The 21,126-nt window shown below is 40.7% G+C and overlaps 2 protein-coding genes across 5 annotated transcripts in view; both read left to right on the top strand.

Moving 5' to 3' along the window:
• Nucleotides 1–626: 626 nt before the first annotated feature.
• LOC133480062 (eomesodermin-like) lies at nt 627–5,538 on the top strand. 2 transcript variants are annotated; one of them, XM_061777712.1, is made up of 7 exons: nt 627–777; nt 1,724–2,297; nt 2,442–2,596; nt 2,672–2,793; nt 3,416–3,574; nt 3,749–3,810; nt 4,322–5,538. In XM_061777712.1, the coding sequence occupies exons 2-7, from the start codon at nt 1,792–1,794 to the stop codon at nt 5,094–5,096; spliced, it is 1,779 nt and encodes a 592-aa protein (XP_061633696.1). In that variant the 5' UTR covers nt 627–777; nt 1,724–1,791; the 3' UTR covers nt 5,097–5,538. The 2 variants fall into 2 exon arrangements, with proteins under 2 accessions (XP_061633696.1, XP_061633697.1); XM_061777713.1 differs by lacking the exon at nt 627–777 and having other exon boundaries at nt 809–2,297.
• Nucleotides 5,539–6,573: 1,035 nt separating this feature from the next.
• Nucleotides 6,574–21,126, top strand: part of LOC133479247 (ankyrin repeat and IBR domain-containing protein 1-like) — a 43,864-nt gene continuing 29,311 nt past the window's right edge. Inside the window, exons 1-6 of one of the 3 annotated variants that reach the window (XM_061775935.1) lie at nt 6,726–6,858; nt 10,086–10,351; nt 15,466–15,766; nt 17,074–17,256; nt 17,620–17,737; nt 20,745–20,953. In XM_061775935.1, coding sequence (XP_061631919.1) covers nt 10,164–10,351; nt 15,466–15,766; nt 17,074–17,256; nt 17,620–17,737; nt 20,745–20,953 — 999 coding nt within the window. In that variant the 5' untranslated portion in view covers nt 6,726–6,858; nt 10,086–10,163. Of the gene's footprint in view, nt 6,859–7,123; nt 8,373–10,085; nt 10,352–15,465; nt 15,767–17,073; nt 17,257–17,619; nt 17,738–20,744; nt 20,954–21,126 lie in introns of those variants that run through there. The other 2 variants (XM_061775934.1, XM_061775933.1) reach the window with 2 other exon arrangements.

Here is a 21,126-nt window from a genome sequence, read left to right as displayed (position 1 = left end):
GACCCTAACATTATGAACCTATACTCAAGCGGGTAATACAATCTTGCCAATAAAGGTTTACAGATTTAAAACAGACTATTGAGTAAGAGTTCAACCAAAAGACTGCTTTAAACTTTTCACTATGACCGTAATGAATTTTTTTATGACTTGGTTCTGTCTTTCAGGGACAAGGTTTTCCCATTTGAAGTCACCTTGAACGCTTATTGTTTTAATCGACATCGTTTGAAAGAGAATCTCCGTCGGGGACAGCTGCTTCTCTGTTAGTGTAGTTTTTGTCTTGCAGCCTTTACTCATTTACAATATATCCGAGTATGTATTGTATTTGACCATACTATCAACATCTATTTGGAATGGTAAAGTATCCTTTTGCTGTGTCATTTTCTTTGAATAAAAGAAAGAAAATGCATAAACAGAAATAATAAATGTAATGAATAAAAACATAAAATTGGGTTGATACAAGTAGTGTAAATGAGAGCAATTATGTGCAAAAACGCAGTGAAAGTCTCTCTGGTGTTTTTTGACAAGAATGGATGAGGAATAATTTTGCTTACCGACCCTCAATGTGATGCTGAGGATCCCCTGCCCCTCCCCGCAGAGACAGGAGGAGAACCACTGATAATAGGCTGCTTGCATGGGAGCTGTGGCCACAAGGACAGAGCTGCTGATCCCGTCCAACACAACACAACTTCATGTCACGTAGCATCAACTCTTCTATTTAATGCCATTTACTCTCTCGTTTGCTGATCTGCTATCAGGACAAGTGGGAAATATCTGTCGGTAAGTTTATTTATCTAGTATTGTATTGATTTATATCATTTCACGAATTGATCATTGATATCATAAAACCTAGACATTAAAGATAATTGACTTTGATTTTATATTTTATTTTCCCTCCGTAATTTTTTCAACTTTTTTTGTTTTTTGTGTGTATCTTAAAAAATATTTGACAAGATATATAGATTTCCTTGTGGTATGGCTGTCTGATCTATGGTACATCACAGGTTTCTTCAAATGGAAAAATAATTGCCTATTTCCCCTTTTCACGTCAGGCATCCCATTGGGACACAGAATCGCATCAGAAATTGAATGAATCCAAATCATTAATTGAATGAATAATAAAGTTAAGGATTATCTGCAGCATAAAATTAGGGGGTGAAAACAAGAAAGCGTGTGGAATTGTTTTATCACACACGCAAGATCGCTGGACCAATGCACGGCTTTATATACATGCTGGATTACATTTCCACTCGCTGAAGTCATCAAGGTATTTTGTTGAATGGAATTTCTTCTAGTGGTTTCTGTCTTTGTCACAAACAATCGTGGGCGAGCGTTCATCATAGTTTCCCACCCAAATCTGAGAGAAGTTGGTAAGTATGTGACTGACAAAAATTTAGCCTGATGAGTAATACAAACTTAAAAGACACTTGCAAGAAAATGCGGCTTGCTATATTTCTAGCTCTCGTGGAGTGGATTTATAGGCGGTATTTAAATAGTTGAAGACTGATGTGAATATATTTCTCACATTTCATTTGATAAGTAGCTCGACAATAATTTGAGATAGATAGATAGATAGATAGATAGATAGATAGATAGATAGATAGATAGAGAGATAGAGAAGAAAACTGGTTTGGTATCAAAATTTCGTTTGGTATCAGTATCAGTCAGAGTCAGAGGTTTTCGTTTCAGTCACGGCCCCACCTAAAGTGTCGTCTGTCTCTTTGAGGTCTCAACTGCTGGCCCCCCGAGGGGAAGAAGGCCCCCACCGCAATAGACCAAGTGAGCAGATTAAACATGCTCGGTGCTGAGGGGGAGACGGACTCGTTTTCCTCCAAAGACTCCACGGAAGAGAGGCGCAAGTCTCCGCTCTCGGGAGGCAAAGAGCCGCCCTCTGACAGCCGGTACACGGAGCATGGCTTCGGCCCCGAACGCGTCTTCATCGCGCCCAAAGCCACCGCAGACACCGCGACGACGACGCCCTGCTCCTTCGTCCCCTACAGCCCCAGCGGGAGCATCTACGCCCCGTCCGGCACGGCCAGGTACCCGACATCCCTTCACCTTGGTTCCGTGGGATTCTCCCCGAGCACTGGCCCGCGCGGCCACTTCAGCCCGGCCTACCAGATCGGGCAGAACCCCGGCTGCCTCTACCCGCCGTACAGCGGCTCGGGCCCGGCTCTCAGCAGCGTCGCCATCTCTGCGAACGGGCCGGCAGCGAGGGCCCACGTCTATTTGTGCAACCGGCCTCTGTGGCTCAAATTCCACCGGCACCAGACCGAGATGATCATCACCAAGCAGGGCAGGCAAGCTGACATCACTGGCTCCATCGAAATGTATCGACGTCCCGTTTTAATGAACCATTTATTCGCATCTGCAGAACCTATATTTTGCATTTGATACACCTTTACATTTTCTTGGATTATGTATTCAGGAATTTGTTTTTGCAGGCGAATGTTCCCGTTTCTGAGTTTTAACATAGCAGGTCTAAGTCTGACTGCGCACTACAACGTGTTTGTGGAGGTGGCGCTGGCAGATCCCAACCATTGGAGATTTCAAGGTGGCAAGTGGGTCACATGTGGCAAGGCTGACAACAGCAGCCAAGGTACTGTTCTCTGCCGTGTCCGACATATTCGCTATTTGTCTGCTTTTAAGTCATGCTGCATGTTTGATTTCATAGGGAACAAAGTGTACATCCACCCAGAATCTCCGAACACAGGGGCCCACTGGATGAGACAAGAAATCTCCTTCAGCAAACTGAAACTCACTAACAACAAAGGCACAAATCACAGCATGTCACAGGTAAAGTAACAAAAAAATAATAATTATATATATATATATATATATATATATATATATATGTGTGTGTGTGTGTGTGTGTGTGTTGAATTTTTAAAATCGTATTTCCCCCCCCCCCCCCCCCCCCCCCCCCCCCCACTGTGTTGCAACATGAAAATGTATTAATGTTCCTGCACAAAATCTTATTCCAAATGCTCTTTGCTTCGCATCATGATTTAGGGCTTTATAGAAAATAAAAACAAATGATTATACTGTCACAATACCGTCAACAATGCAATTACAAGGAAGTATGAAACGTCACTCGTACATACATGTAAATCATAACTTCTTTGAGCTCTTGCACAACACCGTACAAAACAAAACCTGCTTATTTTAATATTTACATTTTTTTTACAATGTATTACTAAAATGTTTATTACTACTGTTTCCACAATGCCCATGCAAATTTTGCAAATACATTATACAAAAGGAGTTTTAATTCCAGCAACACATTTCCGTAATAAAACGAATTACCAATTCAGAATTTTCCCAAGAAGCCAAAAAAATCACTGTTGTGTCCTAAAACGAGTGCATTAAAAAAAACCATCATCAAATCATTTTTGTCCTGCAATGTGCACGCCTGCAGATGATCGTCCTGCAGTCCTTACACAAGTATCAGCCCAGGCTACACATTGTGGAAGTGACTGAGGACAGTGTGGAGGACATCAACACAGATCCAAAGACTCAGAGCTTCATCTTTCCAGAGACCCAATTCATAGCAGTCACTGCTTACCAGAACACTGATGTGAGAAAAAATAATAAGAAAAAAAGCAAATGCTATTTGTTTGTCTGTTGGGGTGTGCTATATTTAAAATGTTAATGTGATGTTTCAACCTATGTAACAAATCATAATGTATTATTTTCCATAAGAGAATGTTTATACTGTAATTCCTCACATTCTGTCCTATTTTATTGGTAGATTACACAACTGAAAATCGACCACAACCCTTTTGCCAAAGGTTTCAGAGATAATTATGATTCGTGAGTATTTATTTTTTTTGCATTTTGTTGTTGTTGAATATGGTTGAAAAAATTTAAAATATTTTGCCACACAAATTAATTAGGGGCAAGGAAGATTTTTTATGACTGTTTTAGCATCTCAACATGTAAAATCACCAAATAAAAAAAGTATTAAATGGATAGATTATCAATTTAACAACAGTAAATATCATTCATGAATTATACACGTTGAAGGTGCCTTTGTGAAAAGAGTACATTTTATATTACTGGAGCCTATTGTATGTGTGTGTGTGTGTGTGTATATATATATATATATATAAATATACATATACATATATATATATATCCCGCGACCCTAGTGAGGATAAGCAGTACAGAAAATGTATATATATATATATATATATATATATATATATAGGCCCTGAAGACGGGTAAGACGCGGTATAGAAAATGGATGGATGAATATATTAGTTTCAGTTTCATCTGATAACAGCCTGTCCTTTGCAGCATATTTATGAGCTTTGTTTTTCAGGATGTACACAGCTCCAGACAATGATCGCCTCACCCCTTCCCCATCCGACTCCCCTCGTGCCCACCAGATTGTCCCCAGTGCCCGCTACACCATGCAGCCCATCTTACAGGACCAGTTTGTCAACAACTTTACCCCAAACCGTTTCTATAACAGTGAGCGAGCCGTGCCTCAAACCAGCAGCCTCCTCTCGCCTCAGGCAGAAGACGGAGCCTCTCAGCGCTGGTTTGTCACCTCCATGCAACATGGGACTGGCAGCAGCACCAGCCACAAGTTGGATCTGACATCATATGAGGGGGAGTACTCCAACTCCTTGCTCCCTTATGGTCTCAAATCACTTTCCATGCAAACATCCCATGGTCTCAATTACTACCCAGACTCTCCTTTCAACAACATGCCAACTGGGTGGGGCTCCAGGGCGGCGTATCAGAGAAAAGTGACTCCAAGTCTGCCTTGGTCACCGAGGCCCAGTCCCACTGCTGGTTTCCCAGACGACTCAGTTAAGGTGAAGCCACAGTTAGAGGATGAGGTGCACAGTGGATGCCTGATATCTTCCTGGGCAGAGACACAGCCATCTTCTCTTTCTCTTGACAAGACTGAGTCCTATACACCCACCTGCAAGCGAAGGCGTTTGTCTATGAATGGGCCGAGCACAGAGGACTCATCTGCCGACATTAAATGTGAGGACATGGTATCTGTTGCTAATGGCTCCTACAGCAAGGAAGCGCCTTCATCCAAAGGAATGGCATCTTATTATTCATTTTACACAAGTTATTGAGCATATACTGTATATGCTTTTATGTTACATGGACACACCCAATTTATCTCTGCTGTGATACATTTTTTTCTGTGTTTATTATAGAAAATAAAATATCAAAGACATTATTTATTCATTTGGAGACAAGAGTTATGACATAAAGAGATATCTGTACTTTTCCTGCATTATTTTACCACCCCATAGAGTAAGTGACTTACAACTTCGGGCAATAGATTGTTTCTAAGTATTTTACGCAAGTTCAATGTATTTAACAGTGTTCTGTAAGTTTAATTCTGCATACGTTACAGACTTTGCCTTGGCATTGAGGTTTCCTGTTTAAAGATTATTTATTGAAGGCCAGTATAAAACTAGTGCACTGTCCAATGTGATAAAAGTATGCTGCATACACTAAATCTTCATTGCAATGTTCAAATATTTGCTATTAAAAAGCATTTGTCCTCTATGGAATAGATGGGTGATTATTTTCCAAACAATTTTGTATCTATGTCATACAAGCATTTGGTTGAAGTGGCAAGTAATATATTACCTTGAAACACGTTTTGCTAACCTCAGTTTATGCATTTTAAGCATCTGCTTCCTGATTAATGTCACGGTGCCCTTGAGCAAGGCACCAGCCCCAACTTAAGAGGTGAAGCACTGTTTTTGAACCCTTTTCACTCTGACATCTCTCCTTGCATGAGTGTGATCTGGTTATCAGAATCATCTTTATTGGTCAAGCACTGTATGCTAAAAACACAAGGAATTTGTCTCCGGTAGTTGGAGCCACTCTACTAGTACAGAAAACAAGCCACTATGACAAAATATACACTTTAGGACATAAACACATACAGTACGGTGATTTTATTTATTTATTTATTTTTATTAAAGAAAAGCTATCTTTTTAAAATGAAGATAACATTAGCTCAATCAGAAATACACGCTCAACGTTGTTAATGTGCTTTTATTATTAAAAAAATAATAAAATAAAAATAAAAAATAAACATTTGTTCAATAAAATAAGGACATTTATACCTCAGAGACTCCAAACCTTTGAACGAAAGCATCGATGCGGGGCCTGTGTTTACGTTTTACTAGGCTCTGGCGCACTCTAGTGTTAAGTTTTTATAATTACAGCTATCACACGGATGTCACTGATGCCCGTGTGAAACAGGGAAATAGCAGACGCGCATTTCGAATGGAGTCACACGACATTGATTAAAAATATCCATTCTAACTGGGTGGGACTAAATGATCCTACGAATAACGTGTAGTTATTTTTGCGTTCACATATATGAAATTATTATTATTATTTTGTTTTAATTAGTTCAAGGGGACCTGTAGCGTTCGCATATTAAGTGGCATAAGTTGGTTCAACATCATCCACGTTACCAATGTTGTAACGTAAACAGGGTATCCACATTATTGAAGCCTGATACCAAAAGACACATAGGTGTGTAATATTTCCTACATTCCCATCTGCCTATTGTGTATTGTTTAACGCCTGTCTGCCGCTTGCGTCAATGTCAAGCATTGGCCACACACGTGAAACGCCATGTTCCTCCGCCTTGTTTGGGGGTTTCCATGCAGCTGGCAACCCGCTAGCAACCAGCAGAGTTGACGGGCTTCGGGCACAACATCACTGGCCGCCCAGCCTGTGTTGTTCACATTATTCAGTGCATGGACGAGCGTCGTTTCGATTAAGCTCAGCCATTTGTTTATCGTGCCAGCCAGTGACAGTGTATTTACAAGACCTGAGCGCAAAGCAGCTACATGTGCAACACGTGTAAGTCCAAATACCTGTTAACCCTTGTTTACTTTGAGTTGATTAACTGTACAAGCTAACTTGTGTAGCAGCAGCGCGACTAGCTCGCTAGCTGACATTAGCCAACGCAGATGCTAGCGTCATGCTCTTCTTTTGATGGTCTGAAATAGCACAATGCAATTATTATTTAAAAAAAAAATTTTTTTGGGGGGGGGGGGGGGGCGGGGCGACACGACATTTTAACAAATTAAATATCGTTAGCCAACATTATCTAAGGTTTGTTGGTTGCTGTACGGTTAAGATGAACTTTACTAAACGTCACCGTGGGGTGTAAAATGAACACAACATAATACTATACAATATGGATATGAGGTAGTGACAATGGCAACAATAGGAGAGCAGGCCTATACAAAAAGTGTGAAAGCGCAAGCTACACAGAGCGATTGTTAAGTTGTCTTAATAACTGTTGCTGCGAGAGTCAGACGTTTGCTAGCTTGGTTAATCAGTCATAACAATTCTTCTTTTCCTTTGGGTTAATCAGTCATAACACTGCTGAGAGTATTTCTATCGAGTTGTGTGATTTTATCAGTATGGGCTTATATAACTGTGCAAAGACCAGTTGTTTAAACGCACTCACTAAGGCGGGACATAATGTTTGTTTTGATTCTGTCTATATTCGTGTGGCACTTTCCACCCTTTGTTTTCGTTTATGTTTAAACCTTGTTATAAGAGTTATTGCCATGCTAACCAAGACACTACTAACCATTATCGTGGAGAAATTTGAAAACCATTAAACTTTACCGAAATGACAGGCGAAGTCGCCTTATTTGCACTCAAAATAGATACTTTTGTGTTCCTTTTGGCACATGATGTCGATGAGTCAGATTCAGTCACAGTGTTTACCCTGTGAACATAAACTGTGGGAAACAGCTATCTGATGAGTAATTATAGTAGGACATGTTGTAAGCAATGATCATCAGCAGAGACATTTACCGGACATTAGGCAGAAAACATTAGGTACACTTGCACATTCTGATTAAATCCTATGTGAGGTTAGAGCTCTATTAAAAATATCTGCCTTTACAAAGACAATCATGTTCAGTTTTGATTGATACTGTTACAGACGAATAACTGAGCATTGATTATCTCAAATGTTTTTCATTTAGCACATTGCACAAGTGTGCCAATTATGGTAGGTAAATGTATTGTAATATCTATAACTGAGTCTAGAACGTTGAGGGCAGGGCCTGGTGATTGCGATTGTGATATCAGCAAAGATTGAAGCGCATAAGGATATTTCATCTTGAACGTGGATATTTCATCTTGAACATCGTCTCAAGTTGGTGTGAGTTATAGTCGATTGCAGCTCTTGTAGGAATGTGCATTCTGTTACTGCTCATGGTAAAGCGACTGAAGTGCGTCAGCGACTGTGTCGTCCTTTACCACATACGAGGGCATTACATTGCGTGTTTCCATCCATCACACGACTGCCATTGTGGGAGAGGATGTTCAGCGACTTCGGTACATGATTGAAGGTAAAGGAAGAAGTCGACAGGTATGCAATTGATTTGCCTAATTGTTATCCAAGTTCAGCTGTCACTATTGAATAGTTGTAGAATTGATTATTCTATCGATCTTAATCGAATGATCTGTGAAAAATAGATTTTTAATTAAAATTATTGTAAAATCAAGTTTTATCTGATTGCTGCTCATTAACTAGTTATTGTTGTTTATTTGGTATTGCTGTTTAATATCACACCAGAGGGAGAGATGTTGTACCGTATGTCATCACTGATGGAATGACTCTTGTCCAATCAAGATGTGAGTGATCCCTGCATACTGGGTCGAGACTTTGAAAGCCGCAAAATGTGTGGTGGACCAGGGAGCTCATCCTGCTGGACGATTGTCAGCATGTGAAGCTTGTTAGCCCCTCTCGACAGACTGTTGCTGTAGTGCCCAGCTACACCGCGTACATGTTCCATGGATCCCACCCCCGTTGACCCTTTCCAGCCGCTGGTGCTAGTTGGAGACGGACATGAGTTGGGCAAGGGCCGACTACAGAGACAGATGCGGAGATTGCCGATTTTTAGAGATTTTTTGTTGACCCCTCGGGGCAAGCAGCTTCATAAAGGGAGGGCAGTGTAATATCTGTAACTCTGAGTGTGGAGCGTTAAGGGAGAAGCCTGTTGATTGGTGGTTGTACTGGCATCAAAGATGAAAGAGCAAACATTTTGGCTTGAACTCAATTTAGTGAGTCTGCGTGTGTAGTGACAGGGTGTGAATTTCAGCCGATAGCAGCTCTTGTATGAATGTGGATTCTTTTACCGCTCATGGTAATTAAGGGACTGAAGTGCACAAGCGATTTTGACCACATATGAGGGCGTAATGGTATAATGTTTTTATATCCACCCATCCATTTTCCGTACCGCTTATCCTCACTAGGGTCGCAGGTGTGATGGAGCCTATACCAGCTGACTCTGGGCAAGAGGTGGCATACACCCTGGACTGGTCGCCAGCCAATCGCAGGGCTCATGTAAACAAACAACCACTCGCACTCCCATTCACATTCACACCTATGGACAATTTAGAGTCTCCAATTAACCTATCATATATGTTTTTGGGATCTGGGAGGAAATCGGAGTACCCAGAGAAAACCCACTAAGGCAGGGAGGGAGAACATGGAGACTCCACACAGGTGACGCCCGGATTTGAACCCGGGTCCTCAGAACTGTGAAGCAGATGTGCTAACCAGTCGTACACTGTGCCACCATGTTTTTATATGAAGGGGGGGGGGGGGCATGTTGTTTTGTTCTGCTTATCCATCTTGTATCTTACCTCAAATGTATAAAATAAAGCATCCCTTTGCTCACCATATGGTGTTCTGGTGGTTGTGAAGTGCTGACTGTGTATGTTGTTCATGATTTGAGGATGTATTGTTGCACGCTGACTCCCTCAGTGGGATGAGCAGCTTTGGCATGGGAACGCAGAAGCTCCTGATGATGCCAGCGGAAGTCATGTTCTTTTCTCAGTGAGAGCTTTGTTGGCACTATGTGGAGCTATTCAAACCAGAAATGGAGAGATGCACTGGGAGGTGGTTTGACTGCTTTCGTGATCGTGATGTGGCTCGTGGCAGAGCAGCGTCAGCAACCTAGGAGATGAAGCACTTTTCCTTGTTCATTTTGTGCTAACATGGTCTTTTGAACTTGGATTGTGGGAATTTGAAAACGGTTTTCTTCCTAATTTTTCAGGACTTTCAATATGTCGATATATTGAAGACAATCTCAGCAGGTGCAGCGTCCGATCTTGAACTGACCACTAGAGAGGTGATGGGGAACACGGCGACCAAATTCCGTCGGGCTCTCATCAGTGGGGATGAGCTACTGGCCTGCCATTTGTACGAGGGCAACCTGCAGTTCAAGGAAGCTCTGGATCCCAACTCTACATATGGAGAATCCTACCAACACAACACTCCGCTGCACTATGCTGCCCGACATGCCATGATACGACTACTCAGGTCAGGATATCACCGAGAAAAAGTGTACATAATGTAAACAATTCAAGCTCTTTCCAGCTCTTTCGTAAGGATAAATGATGTCAAGAGTGAATACATTTCCTTGATTAATTACCATTGAAAGTAACAATCAATTGTTACTTAATTAATACATTTGATCAATTTTAGACTGTAATAACAATGATATATTTTCTACTTTGGAAGTCCTTATTCCAAAATGAAACTATTTCAAACATTTTCTTAACAATGAAACATTACCTATCATGTTTAAACAAAAGAAACTGTTCAAGTCTGTCAGAAATATACAGTATGTACAATCAGGGGTGTATTATACTTAAGTAAAAGTACTGATACTTGTGCAAAAAAATAAAGTAGCGTAAAAGTACTTAAGCCACTCCCTTACTTAAGTAATAGTACAAAAGTACACACGTATGAATGTATTTAAGTAAAAATAAATAGATATTTTGCGGCACGGTGGTCGACTGGTTAGAGCGTCAGCCTCACAGTTCTGAGGACCCGGGTTCAATCCCCGGCCCCGCCTGTGTGGAGTTTGCATGTTCTCCCCGTGCCTGCATGGGTTTTCTCCGGGCACTCCGGTTTCCTCCCACATCCCAAAAACATGCATTAATTGGAGACTCTAAATTGCCCGTAGGCATGACTGTGAGTGCGAATGGTTGTTTCTTTCTATGTGCCCTGCGATTGGCTGGCAACCAGTTCAGGGTGTACCCCGCCTCCTGCCCGATGACAGCTGGGATAGGCTCCAGCACGCCCGCGACCCTAGTGAGGAGAAGATGGATGGAAGGAAATAGATATTTTCCAGTCCAATATTAAAATGCATATAGGGAGATTTCTGTATATTTTTATATCTCTCGATGATAGGCATGCTTTTTCTGGGGGCAACAATGGACAAAACAAACAAAAACAGGTAGGCTTAAATGAAAAGATTAGTATTTTTTTGTACAATTAAAATAGTCATATCCAACATCAATAGTTGAAAAAATTATGATGATTTGTTTCAAACGCTTATTTGCTCACTGAAATAAATGTGTTTGAAATATAATGTGACATACAGTAATTTACTGCCAGCGTGCCAGACTTCAGCAAGCTAGATTTCTAAACAAAAAACGTATTGGTTCACCCACTAAAGCATCGCAGGCAGGAACTAGCCTGACTCTCAAATAATTCAAATGAAGTTAATGCACATTTCAAGTAAAAAAATACTTTGTTTACCTTCGAGTAGTCGGCCTGTGGCAGCCGCATTGACACATACCTTTACAGTCCTTTACGACCGAAATCGAAGCTCCACGCTATCCAGAGGGAGCATTCATTTGCTATTCAGAGTTTTGGCCACCGGATTCATTGGATATGTTTGGTTGAAGTATACGGCTTTCATTTGGAAGAGTGGCTTAGTGTTAATAAAGCCACGGTGTTCCAACACGAGACACAACGGTTTTGAGCTGGCTTCTGGAAGAATACAAAAGTGCCAAAGTTAATTTTTAAAAACTCTCTTTTCTGAGTCAGCTTTCAGAACTTTATAGCAAGCCATGCCGGCCGGCCATGTCTTCCGTCACTCAAATACTCTTCCTTCAAAATAAGACTACAAGCTTAAAACAGGAAGTCAAGTTAAAACGTGCATCTATAAACCATTTGACGCGATAAAACCGTCCCAAATAACAATTTTAACAATGCTATATAAACTTTTAGCTGAAACATTAATTCATGAATATTAAGTCAGTTGGGTTAGTTCTACACACGTTGCGAGAAGCGTTCGGAACCGGAATCGAAATAGGGAACCAGAATCGGGATCAGAATCGCTCAAATTCCAACGATGCCCAACCCTAGTAGCACAGCATTTCAGAAAAAGAACCTCATATCAATAGTCAAACATGGTGGTAGTTGTGCGATGGTTTTGGGCTGCTTTGCTCTTTCAGAACCTGGAAAACTTGCTGTGATTGATGGAACCATGAATTCTGCTCTTTAACAAAAAAGCCTGAAGGTGAATGTTCAGCCATCAGTTTGTGACCTCAAGCTGAAGCGCACTTGGTTTATGCAACAGGATAATAATCCAAAACACACCAGCAAGTCAACTTCTCAATGGCTTAAAAACACAAAATTAATGTTTTGGAGTGGCCTAGTCAAAAGTCTTGAATCAGACTTGAATGTGATTGAACTGCAGTAGCATTAAAAAGGCCATTCATGCTCGAAAACCCAAAATTTCTGCTGAATTCAAATGATTCTGCAAGGAAGAATGGACCAAAATATCTCCACAGAGATATGCGTTTTCAGCGCATTCAGCAGACACGGCCAAAGCGGCTTGACAGCTGTTTTTCACTTTACAGGGACTTTAACAATAAACAATTCTTGAATATTTTGTCCATCTCAGGTTGGTTCCGTTTTATATGTCAAAGTATTGCATTGTAACAACATTTATTTTAATTTTTTTTTTTTATGTTTCACTCCCATCTGTCTTTCTGCATAACCATCTGTTATCAGCTCGTATGAATGTGGCATGCTGGGATGGATTTGGATAGGGCTGAATGAGCTTTCCATCCCACAAGCTAATGTGTTTAAATGAACTGATTTTGGGATCATTCCACTCTAAAGGGAGACAAACTATTTTTTAACCTTGCCTTGCTTTAAAAATACTCGAGGGTTGTGAATTGCAAGCAAGTCTAGTCAAGAACACAGATTTCGAGCCTCTTACATGAGTGGTTCTCAACCACGGACTGGTTATATGTAAAACATTTTGACGGACCGACATAAAACCAAATTATTGAGACTATACCTCACCATTACGCTCAATGTGGTTGCTGTACAATGATTGTTTCTCTTCAATGAGCTGGACCCATTTTGGGGACAGTGGGACCTGAAGTGTGTTATTTACAGTGGATCTAAAAAGTCGACACATCCCTGTTCAAATGCCACCATTTTGTGATATAAAAAATGAGACCAAGATAAACCATTTCAAAACAACACCATTCATTTCAAAGTTGAAATGTGATTGGTTCATTCTGAACACAGCCACATCACCAGTTATAGGAGGGTGTGCACACTTGTCCAACCACATTATCTCAGTTTTTTAATTTTTACTCTACTTTTTAAAATTGTGTTATACAAGTTATAGGTCATATTAAAAGTTGAAATAATTTATCTTGATATATTTTGTTTAATATCACAAAAACCTTGCATTTGAATAGAGAATAGAGTATACATTTTACAGTACAGGTATGTCTGTCTAGTCTAAGTGTGTTCAGCTGTTATATCTGCCCAAGGTGGCTTCTTTAATGAGCCAAAGGTTTAGAATACATTTTTGTTTGGAGATTGATTCCATTATTTCTTCTGTAACTTGAATAGTTTATTTGTTCTGTGGTTTCTGCGATTGGCTGGCGACCAGTTTAGGGTGTACCCCGCCTCTCGTCCAAAAATGGCCGGGATAGGCTCCAGCACGCCCGCAACCCTAGTGAGGATAAGGGGTACGGAAAATGGATGGCATTTCCCTCAAGCTTGAATGAATGTTTTGTGCTTTCATTTCACAGTAAAATGAGAAATGGAACTGCATACATTTTAATTTGAAAAAAGCTGGAAAAATTGGGGTGTTCTAAAAGTTTTTACCAGTAGTGTACATTTTGTAATTAAATTATGTAATCTTGTTAAATGTAATTAGTTACTCCCCAACACTAATAAAGAGTGCAGCAGAGTCGTCTGCCCCGCAAGGTAACGCAAGTAATCTGTTCAACCATCTTAAAAAAAATGGCAGAAAAATAGTCAAAGTACTGGACAAAGAAATACGTCACATATTTCTCCAAAGTGGCGTTACCTACACTGTATGCAGCCAGTCAAAAAGACCAAGTCAAGCCAGTGCCGCAACGATTGTTCATACTATGCATTACGGTAACACGCTGCCAACATGCTGCGAGGGCTGGCGGTGTGTATTCATAATGGAGGAGTAAATGGAGAGGGAAATCACAACTGTCGAGTTCTTCGCAGTTTGCGACCAGGACTGACCTATGGTCAAGCAGAATAATTCACTATATTGACGAGGATTTTCAAATGAAAAGTTTAGGCTTTACACGATCACGATTTTTGGGGCCGATCAGTGAGTTTAAAATAACCGATAACACAATTGATCACAAGATGGAGCAATGTGTCTATTTAAATGACTTGTTCATTTACTGTATATACTTGTGTACTGTATACTGAGAGTATCTTAAAAAATATTCTCTAGTCAGGTCATCTATTCTAATCACTCAGGTCAAACCAACATTACAACATGCCAGAAATAAAGGGTGCTAACTTACTGTAATTAAATTACTTCACGCACACCAAAACGGTAGAGCATGATTCAACAGAACGCCGGCATCTTTACGTACAACCGTTAGTGCTAGCAGTAGCTTGATAGGCTACATAACATTTTATTGCCTGCTTGTGAGCCGTATCGTATTAAAAGTACGTGAACATACCTCAAGCAATCCTTGAACAAACGTCTTCTCCCGATGACAACGCGGAGTAAATGTTTTTTGCGGAGCCAATCAATGACCAGCCAATTATGACATTGAAGCCGATCAGCATAAAATGCTAATTATCGGCAGACACCAATCAAGCCGATTAGATCGGTGTAAAGTCTAGAAAAGTTGTTGCTTGAAAGATGATTTGATATGATTTGATTTGGTGATAGCGCAAAAAAGAGCCCATTACCACTTACCGACATGCAGTCCAGCATCAACACAGAAGATAAAAACACAAGCCAGAGGGCTTAATGTGATGGTTTAGTTTAGTTTATGTATAACCTATATTTGCTTCCATTGAGTTGCACTTTGTGATTTGCTCTGCAGTAGCATATTTATTCAGTTAGCCCTTGGTAAATTTGAAATTCTTGGATACGTTTTATTTTGTATTATCTATCATTTATGGTTATTTAAAGTTTTATTTTGCACTGCAAACTGTTTACATATTGTTTTCCCTAACATGAGGCATAATCATGATTTTATTATTGATAAAAAAATAATTGCGATTAGCATTTTGGCCATAATTGTGCATCCCTAGTTAGTTCTAAAATATTGTATTTTTCATGTTATCTTCGATGTGTTACTTCAAGCCCCCTCTCTTTCACTTTTTAGGTCTTTCCTCCTCAGCAAAGATGGAAATCCTAACAAACGCAATGTGCAAAATGAGACCTCTTTGCACCTTCTCTGCATGGGGCCCCAGATCCTGACCTCAGAGGGGGTGCTGCTACCCCGGATCTCACGACCATATGAAGACGAGCTGCGTCGTGCAGAGTGTCTACAAATTTTCTTAGCTTGGACTGGCGCAAAGCTGGATCATGGAGAGTATGAAAGGGCTGATATCAATGCCACAGACAATAAGAAAAATACCTGTCTGCACTATGCTGCTGCCTCAGGAATGAAGACCTGTGTGGAGGTAACATGATACAGTGCTTTCAAGAAACACTCAGTTTAAAGCAAATTGAGATAAAAGCTACAGGAATAACCCTGATGTTAACATAGCCTGTTCAGACTGTCATTTTATTAACAATGAATCTTTGTAGAGAAGTGGCGAGTGTGCTGCCTTGTGTCAAGCCCAAGTGCGACAGAAAGAAAAGAAACAATAATTTGCATGCTCATTACTACTATTCAGTGTTGGTCAGATCTACCCTTGGTGTTGTATGGTGCTCGAAAATTATACTGTATGTGGTACATGAACTGGCGGCACGGTGACCGACTGGTTAGAGTGTCTGCCTCACAGTTCTGAGGACCGGGGTTCAATCCCCGGCCCCGCCTGTGCGGAGTTTGCATGTTTTCCCCGTCCCTGCGTGGGTTTTCTCCGGGCACTCCGGTTTCCTCCCACATGCCAAAAACATGCATGGTAGGTTAATTGACAACTCTAAATTGCCCGTCGGTGTGAACGTGAGTGCGAATGGTTGTTTGTTTGTATGTGCCCTGCGATTGGCTGGCTACCAGTTCAGGGTGTACCCCGCCTCCCGCCCGATGATAGCTGGGATAGGCTCCAGCACGCCCGCGACCCTAGTGAGGAGAAGTGGCTCAGAAAATGGATGGATGGATGGTATATGAACTGAAAGTCATGCTGAATCTGCCTTTGAAATAATGTGGTATTTTCGAAGTGTGAAATAGGCAAATTGAAATATTAGTGACATACCTTTTAAATATTTTGTATCCTCTTATAATTGGCCCAGAAAGAGTAGTAGAGTAATGAGTGTGACAGAAACTCAAAATAATAACAATATTGTACCTCAGTATCATGTTGGATCATGTAGGAAACACTTACACACATTTAAGGAAGCTTAAATTGCCCAGTCATTCACAGAAATTATCTTAGAAATTTATTCTGATTTCTTTTTTTTTTAAATTCACCATAGCACAATTAATTTCGCTATGCATATCTGTCAGGAGTAAAAAACAAACAAACCAAAAAAAACATATAAGTGGAAAAATTCCAGAGCAACAGGTGGCACTATAACTCCAATCATTAGACATTTTTATGCAGACAGTAGAAGAAAATAGGAAAAGGCACACATTAATAAGATTAATTAGCAGCCGTATTTGGTCTAAGATTTTTTATTTTTTTTTAAATCCCTCTGGACATGGAATCAGACCAATGTCACACACTAATCAAAAATAACATTCTGTAGCCCTAGAGAACATTCTATAGCAATTTTTTTATGATCCTCTAAAAAGCCAAAAAAAAACATTTTGTTTTCACTTGTTCAGTTTCTAGTGCAGCGAGAAGCAGATCTTTTTGCAGAGAATGAAAACCGCGAGACTCCATGTGACTGTGCAGAGAAGCAGCACCACAAGGAGTTGGCCTTGTGCCTGGAGTCACAGATGGTCTTCTCACTCGCCCCTGAGGCAGAGGGTATTGAGGCAGAGTATGCAGCTCTCGACCGAAGAGAGGTACACAATATATCAACCATGGGTTGGTATACACACATTTTAATATGGGAGACTTAACTGCCTTACTTGTGCATTATATCATCTTTCCCAATACATTTCTGAAGTCGTGCAGGGCAAATTGATTTTATGGAAAACTGATATACAGGCTTGTGACTCTTAACATCATATTTCTTTTAGCTCACTACGTTTTTTTATTTTTTTATATTATATCTGTATTTCCTCTTCTCTCCCCCTTCTTTCTTCATGCTTAAACTCATTCTTTCTGACCACGTTTGTTTTTTCCCTTTTATTGCACCTTTCCCCCCTTCCGGTAATTTACGCCCTCCTGTCTCATCATTTCCGCTGCACTGACTACCTGTTCAGCTGTATGAGGGCCTGCGACCTCAAGATCTACGGAAGCTGAAAGACATGCTGATAGTGGAGACTGCCGACATGCTACAAGCTCCACTCTTCACGGCAGAGGCACTGCTTCGGGCCCATGGTACACTAAGAACACACACTCTCAATCATCTGCTAGACCTAAAATTATTTAATCAAGACCACATTTTCATATTGTATATATTGGATAAAGATTTGATGAGTAAAAAAAACAACTTTAAAATCAAAGGTTGTACTCTTATGACAGAGGCGTTATGGTCTTCATGCTTTAGTTGTGGTTACTGTGGAATATACAGTGGGTACGGAAAGTATTCAAAAACCCCTTAAATTTTTCACCCTTTGTTATATTGCATGGTGGAATGGTGGTGACTGGTTAGCACGTCTGCCTCGCAGTTCTGAGGACCGGGGTTCAAATCCGGGTCCCGCCTGTGTGGAGTTTGCATGTTCTCCCCGTGCCTGCGTGGGTTTTCTCCGGGTACTCCGGTTTTCTCCCACATCCCAAAAACATGCATGGTAGGTGGATTGAAGACTCGAAATTGCCCGTAAGTGTGAATGTGAGTGTAAATGGTTGTTTGTTTATGTGTGCCCTGCAATTGGCTGGTGACCATTTCAGTGTGTACCCCGTCTCTCGCCCAAAGATAGCTGGGATCGGCTCCAGCACGCCCGCGACCCTAGTGAGGATAAGCGGTACGGAAAATGAATGAATTTTATATTGCAGCCATTTGCTAAAATAATTTTTAATTTTTTTCCCTCATTAATGTACACAAAAATATTGACGGAAACAAACAGATTTGTTGACATTTTTGCAGATTTATTAAAAAAGAAAAACTGAAATATCACACAGCCATAAGTATGCAGGCTCTTTGCTGTGACGCTCATCTATTTAACTCTGGTGCTGTCCATTTCTTCTGATCATCCTTGAGATGGTTCTACACCTTCATTGGAGTGCAGCTGTGTTTGATTATACTGATTGGACTTGATTAGGAAAGCCATACACCTGTCTATACAAGACCTTACAGCTCACAATGCATGTCAGAGCAAATGAGAATCATGAGGTCAAAGGAACTGCCTGAAGATCTCAGAGACAAAATTGTGGTAAGGCACAGATCTGGCCAAGGTTACAAAAATATTTCAGCTGCACTTGAGATTCTTAAGAGCACAGTGGCCGCCATAATCCTTAAATGGAAGACGAACTTTTTGTCCTTAATTCTAAGCAATTTTAAGAAAACCAGGCACTGCTCATCACCTGTCCAATACAGTCCCAACAGTGAAGCATGGTGGTGGCAGCATCATGCTGTGGGGGTGTTTTTCAGCTGCAGGGACGGGACGACTGGTTGCAATCGAAGCAAACATGAATGCGCCCAAGTACGGGGATATTCTGGACGAAAACCTTCTACAGAGTGCGCAGGACTTCAGACTGGGCCGAAGGTTCACCTTGCAACAAGACAATGACCCTAAGCACACAGCTAAAATAACAAAGGAGTGGCTTCAGAACAACTCTGTGACTGTTCTTGAATGGCCCAGCCAGAGCTCTGACTTAAACCCAATTGAGCATCTCTGGAGAGACCTGAAAATGGCTGTCCACAAACGTTCACCATCCAACCTGACAGAACTAGAGAGGACCTGCAAAGAGGAATGGCAGAGGATCCCCAAATCCAAGTGTGAAAAACTTGTTGCATCATTCCCAAAAAGACTCATGGCTGTATTAGCTCAAAATGGTGCTTTTACTAAATACTGAGCAAAGGGTCTGAATACTTATGGCTGTGTGGGATTTCAGTTTTTCTTTTTTAATAAATGTGCAAAAATTTCAACAATTCTGTTTTTTTCTGTCAATATGGGGTGCTTGTGTTTAGATTAATGAGGGGAAAAAGAACTTAAATGATTTTAGCAAATGGCTGGAATATAGCAAAGAGTGAAAAATTTAAGGGAGTCTGAATACTTTCTGTACCCAGTGTAGTATTGTCTTTGTGAAACATTCCATCATTGCTAAAAAAAAAACAAAACAATAATAATAATTTAATAGATTGCTTGCAAGCATTCCGCTGGATCTTTATTTTATTTGTTTTCACCATTGTTGGCTTCTTTCTTAGTGTGTTGAAGGAGGAGGAATATAATTTGGGATTTAACTTGCATTGAATGTAGAGAAAATTTTGCAGCTCATTGACACAAAACCGACTAGGCTCCCTATGGCTACACACTGATACTGCCAGAATTTCCTATGGTTTCATAAAGTATCTGTCTCCCTCCTTATCTCACTAGCACTCACTGTTTGGAGTGGATGCTCTGTCTCACCTTCTGTCATCTCGAGGGCCAAGAGAGTCTGGTGTGGCTTGTGTTCTACATATGAGACATACTTTTTTGGTGTAGATGGGAACAATGACCCCAAAAACGCTGTTATATTTATTTGCCTCCTTCACTGGACTATGGCTGTCTGTCCAATTGGGATACAATATTTCCAGTTGCTTCCTGCCTGCCTAGCTGCCCCTTTGTCAAACTTCTTTGATTTATGACCACTTGGGATTTGCAAGCCAAGTTTTAATATTTAAGGCCAAATGTGAAAACTTTTAATTTCAAACTCATTTTTTTTGTCTGAAAGTATTGAGATAGGGTGATCCTCATTGAAGAGTTTTAATTGAATGGCGATGGAAGAAATTGTTGCAATGGTCATTATCTAAATGAGGCCATTTAGAGTCTGGGCTGCTTGATTGGTGGTGAAACGTGTCTTCCGGCTGATAATGGCCTCATTACACTGTTGACTGTTCCTTATTTTATAGACATTTAGAGAGAGAGACATTTTCATGATAAATTTTAGAATCAAGGACTGCTCACTTGTTTGTATGCCATTGTGACTAAGAACAGCTATTCTGAAAGAGGAAACCAGGTGGCAGCAGGTCAGCAGTATACTGTTAGCTTGGAAGCTTAGTTGGTTGCTATTGAAGTCTGTGGGCTGTGGTGGATTCAGTAGGATGATGGACTAAAATAAGGCAAGATAAAGCATAAGCTTGCCTTTATAAATGTTTACATTGATTAATAATTACAGCATAGTTTATGCAGACCTCAATGTCAAGCTGAAACTGTATGTTTTAACATTTCTGTCTTTTTGGCATTAGACTGGGACAGAGAAAAACTGTTAGAGGCTTGGATGACCAATGCTGAGGATTGCTGCCAACGTTCAGGGGTACAGATGCCCAACCCACCTCCAAGTGGCTGCAATGCCTGGGACACTTTGCCCTCGCCCCGAACACCACGAACCACCCGCTCCTCTATCACCTCACCAGACCATATCAGCCTCATTACTGCTGATGAAGATTGTGTTCTGGTGAGAGAAGTTCTGTGACCAACTTCATAATTTAATCTAACCTTTTGGCCACCATTGTAGAAATCAGTTGAAACTCTGTTTTCATCATCAGCACCACCTTTTGCTCTCAGAGGCATAAAAGTCATTATAGCACTAAATGCTCTCTTGAGCTAACAGATGTCATATCACTAGTT

Source organism: Phyllopteryx taeniolatus, chromosome 6 (genome assembly GCF_024500385.1).
Source record: "Phyllopteryx taeniolatus isolate TA_2022b chromosome 6, UOR_Ptae_1.2, whole genome shotgun sequence".
NCBI classification, from domain to species: Eukaryota; Metazoa; Chordata; class Actinopteri; order Syngnathiformes; family Syngnathidae; genus Phyllopteryx; species Phyllopteryx taeniolatus.
Note: the sequence above shows the minus strand (reverse complement) of the source record. Positions and strands in the feature narration are given on the sequence as shown.

What these genes read in the sequence shown, in the direction of transcription:
- LOC133480062 (XM_061777712.1), top strand. Translation starts at nt 1,792, where the DNA reads ATGCTCGGTGCTGAGGGGGAGACGGACTCGTTTTCCTCCAAAGACTCC. An exon ending in GGCTGACAACAGCAGCCAAG is followed by an intron (nt 2,597 to 2,671) that starts GTACTGTTCTCT and finishes TTGATTTCATAG; the next exon opens with GGAACAAAGTGTACATCCAC. An exon ending in CTGCTTACCAGAACACTGAT is followed by an intron (nt 3,575 to 3,748) that starts GTGAGAAAAAAT and finishes TTTTATTGGTAG; the next exon opens with ATTACACAACTGAAAATCGA.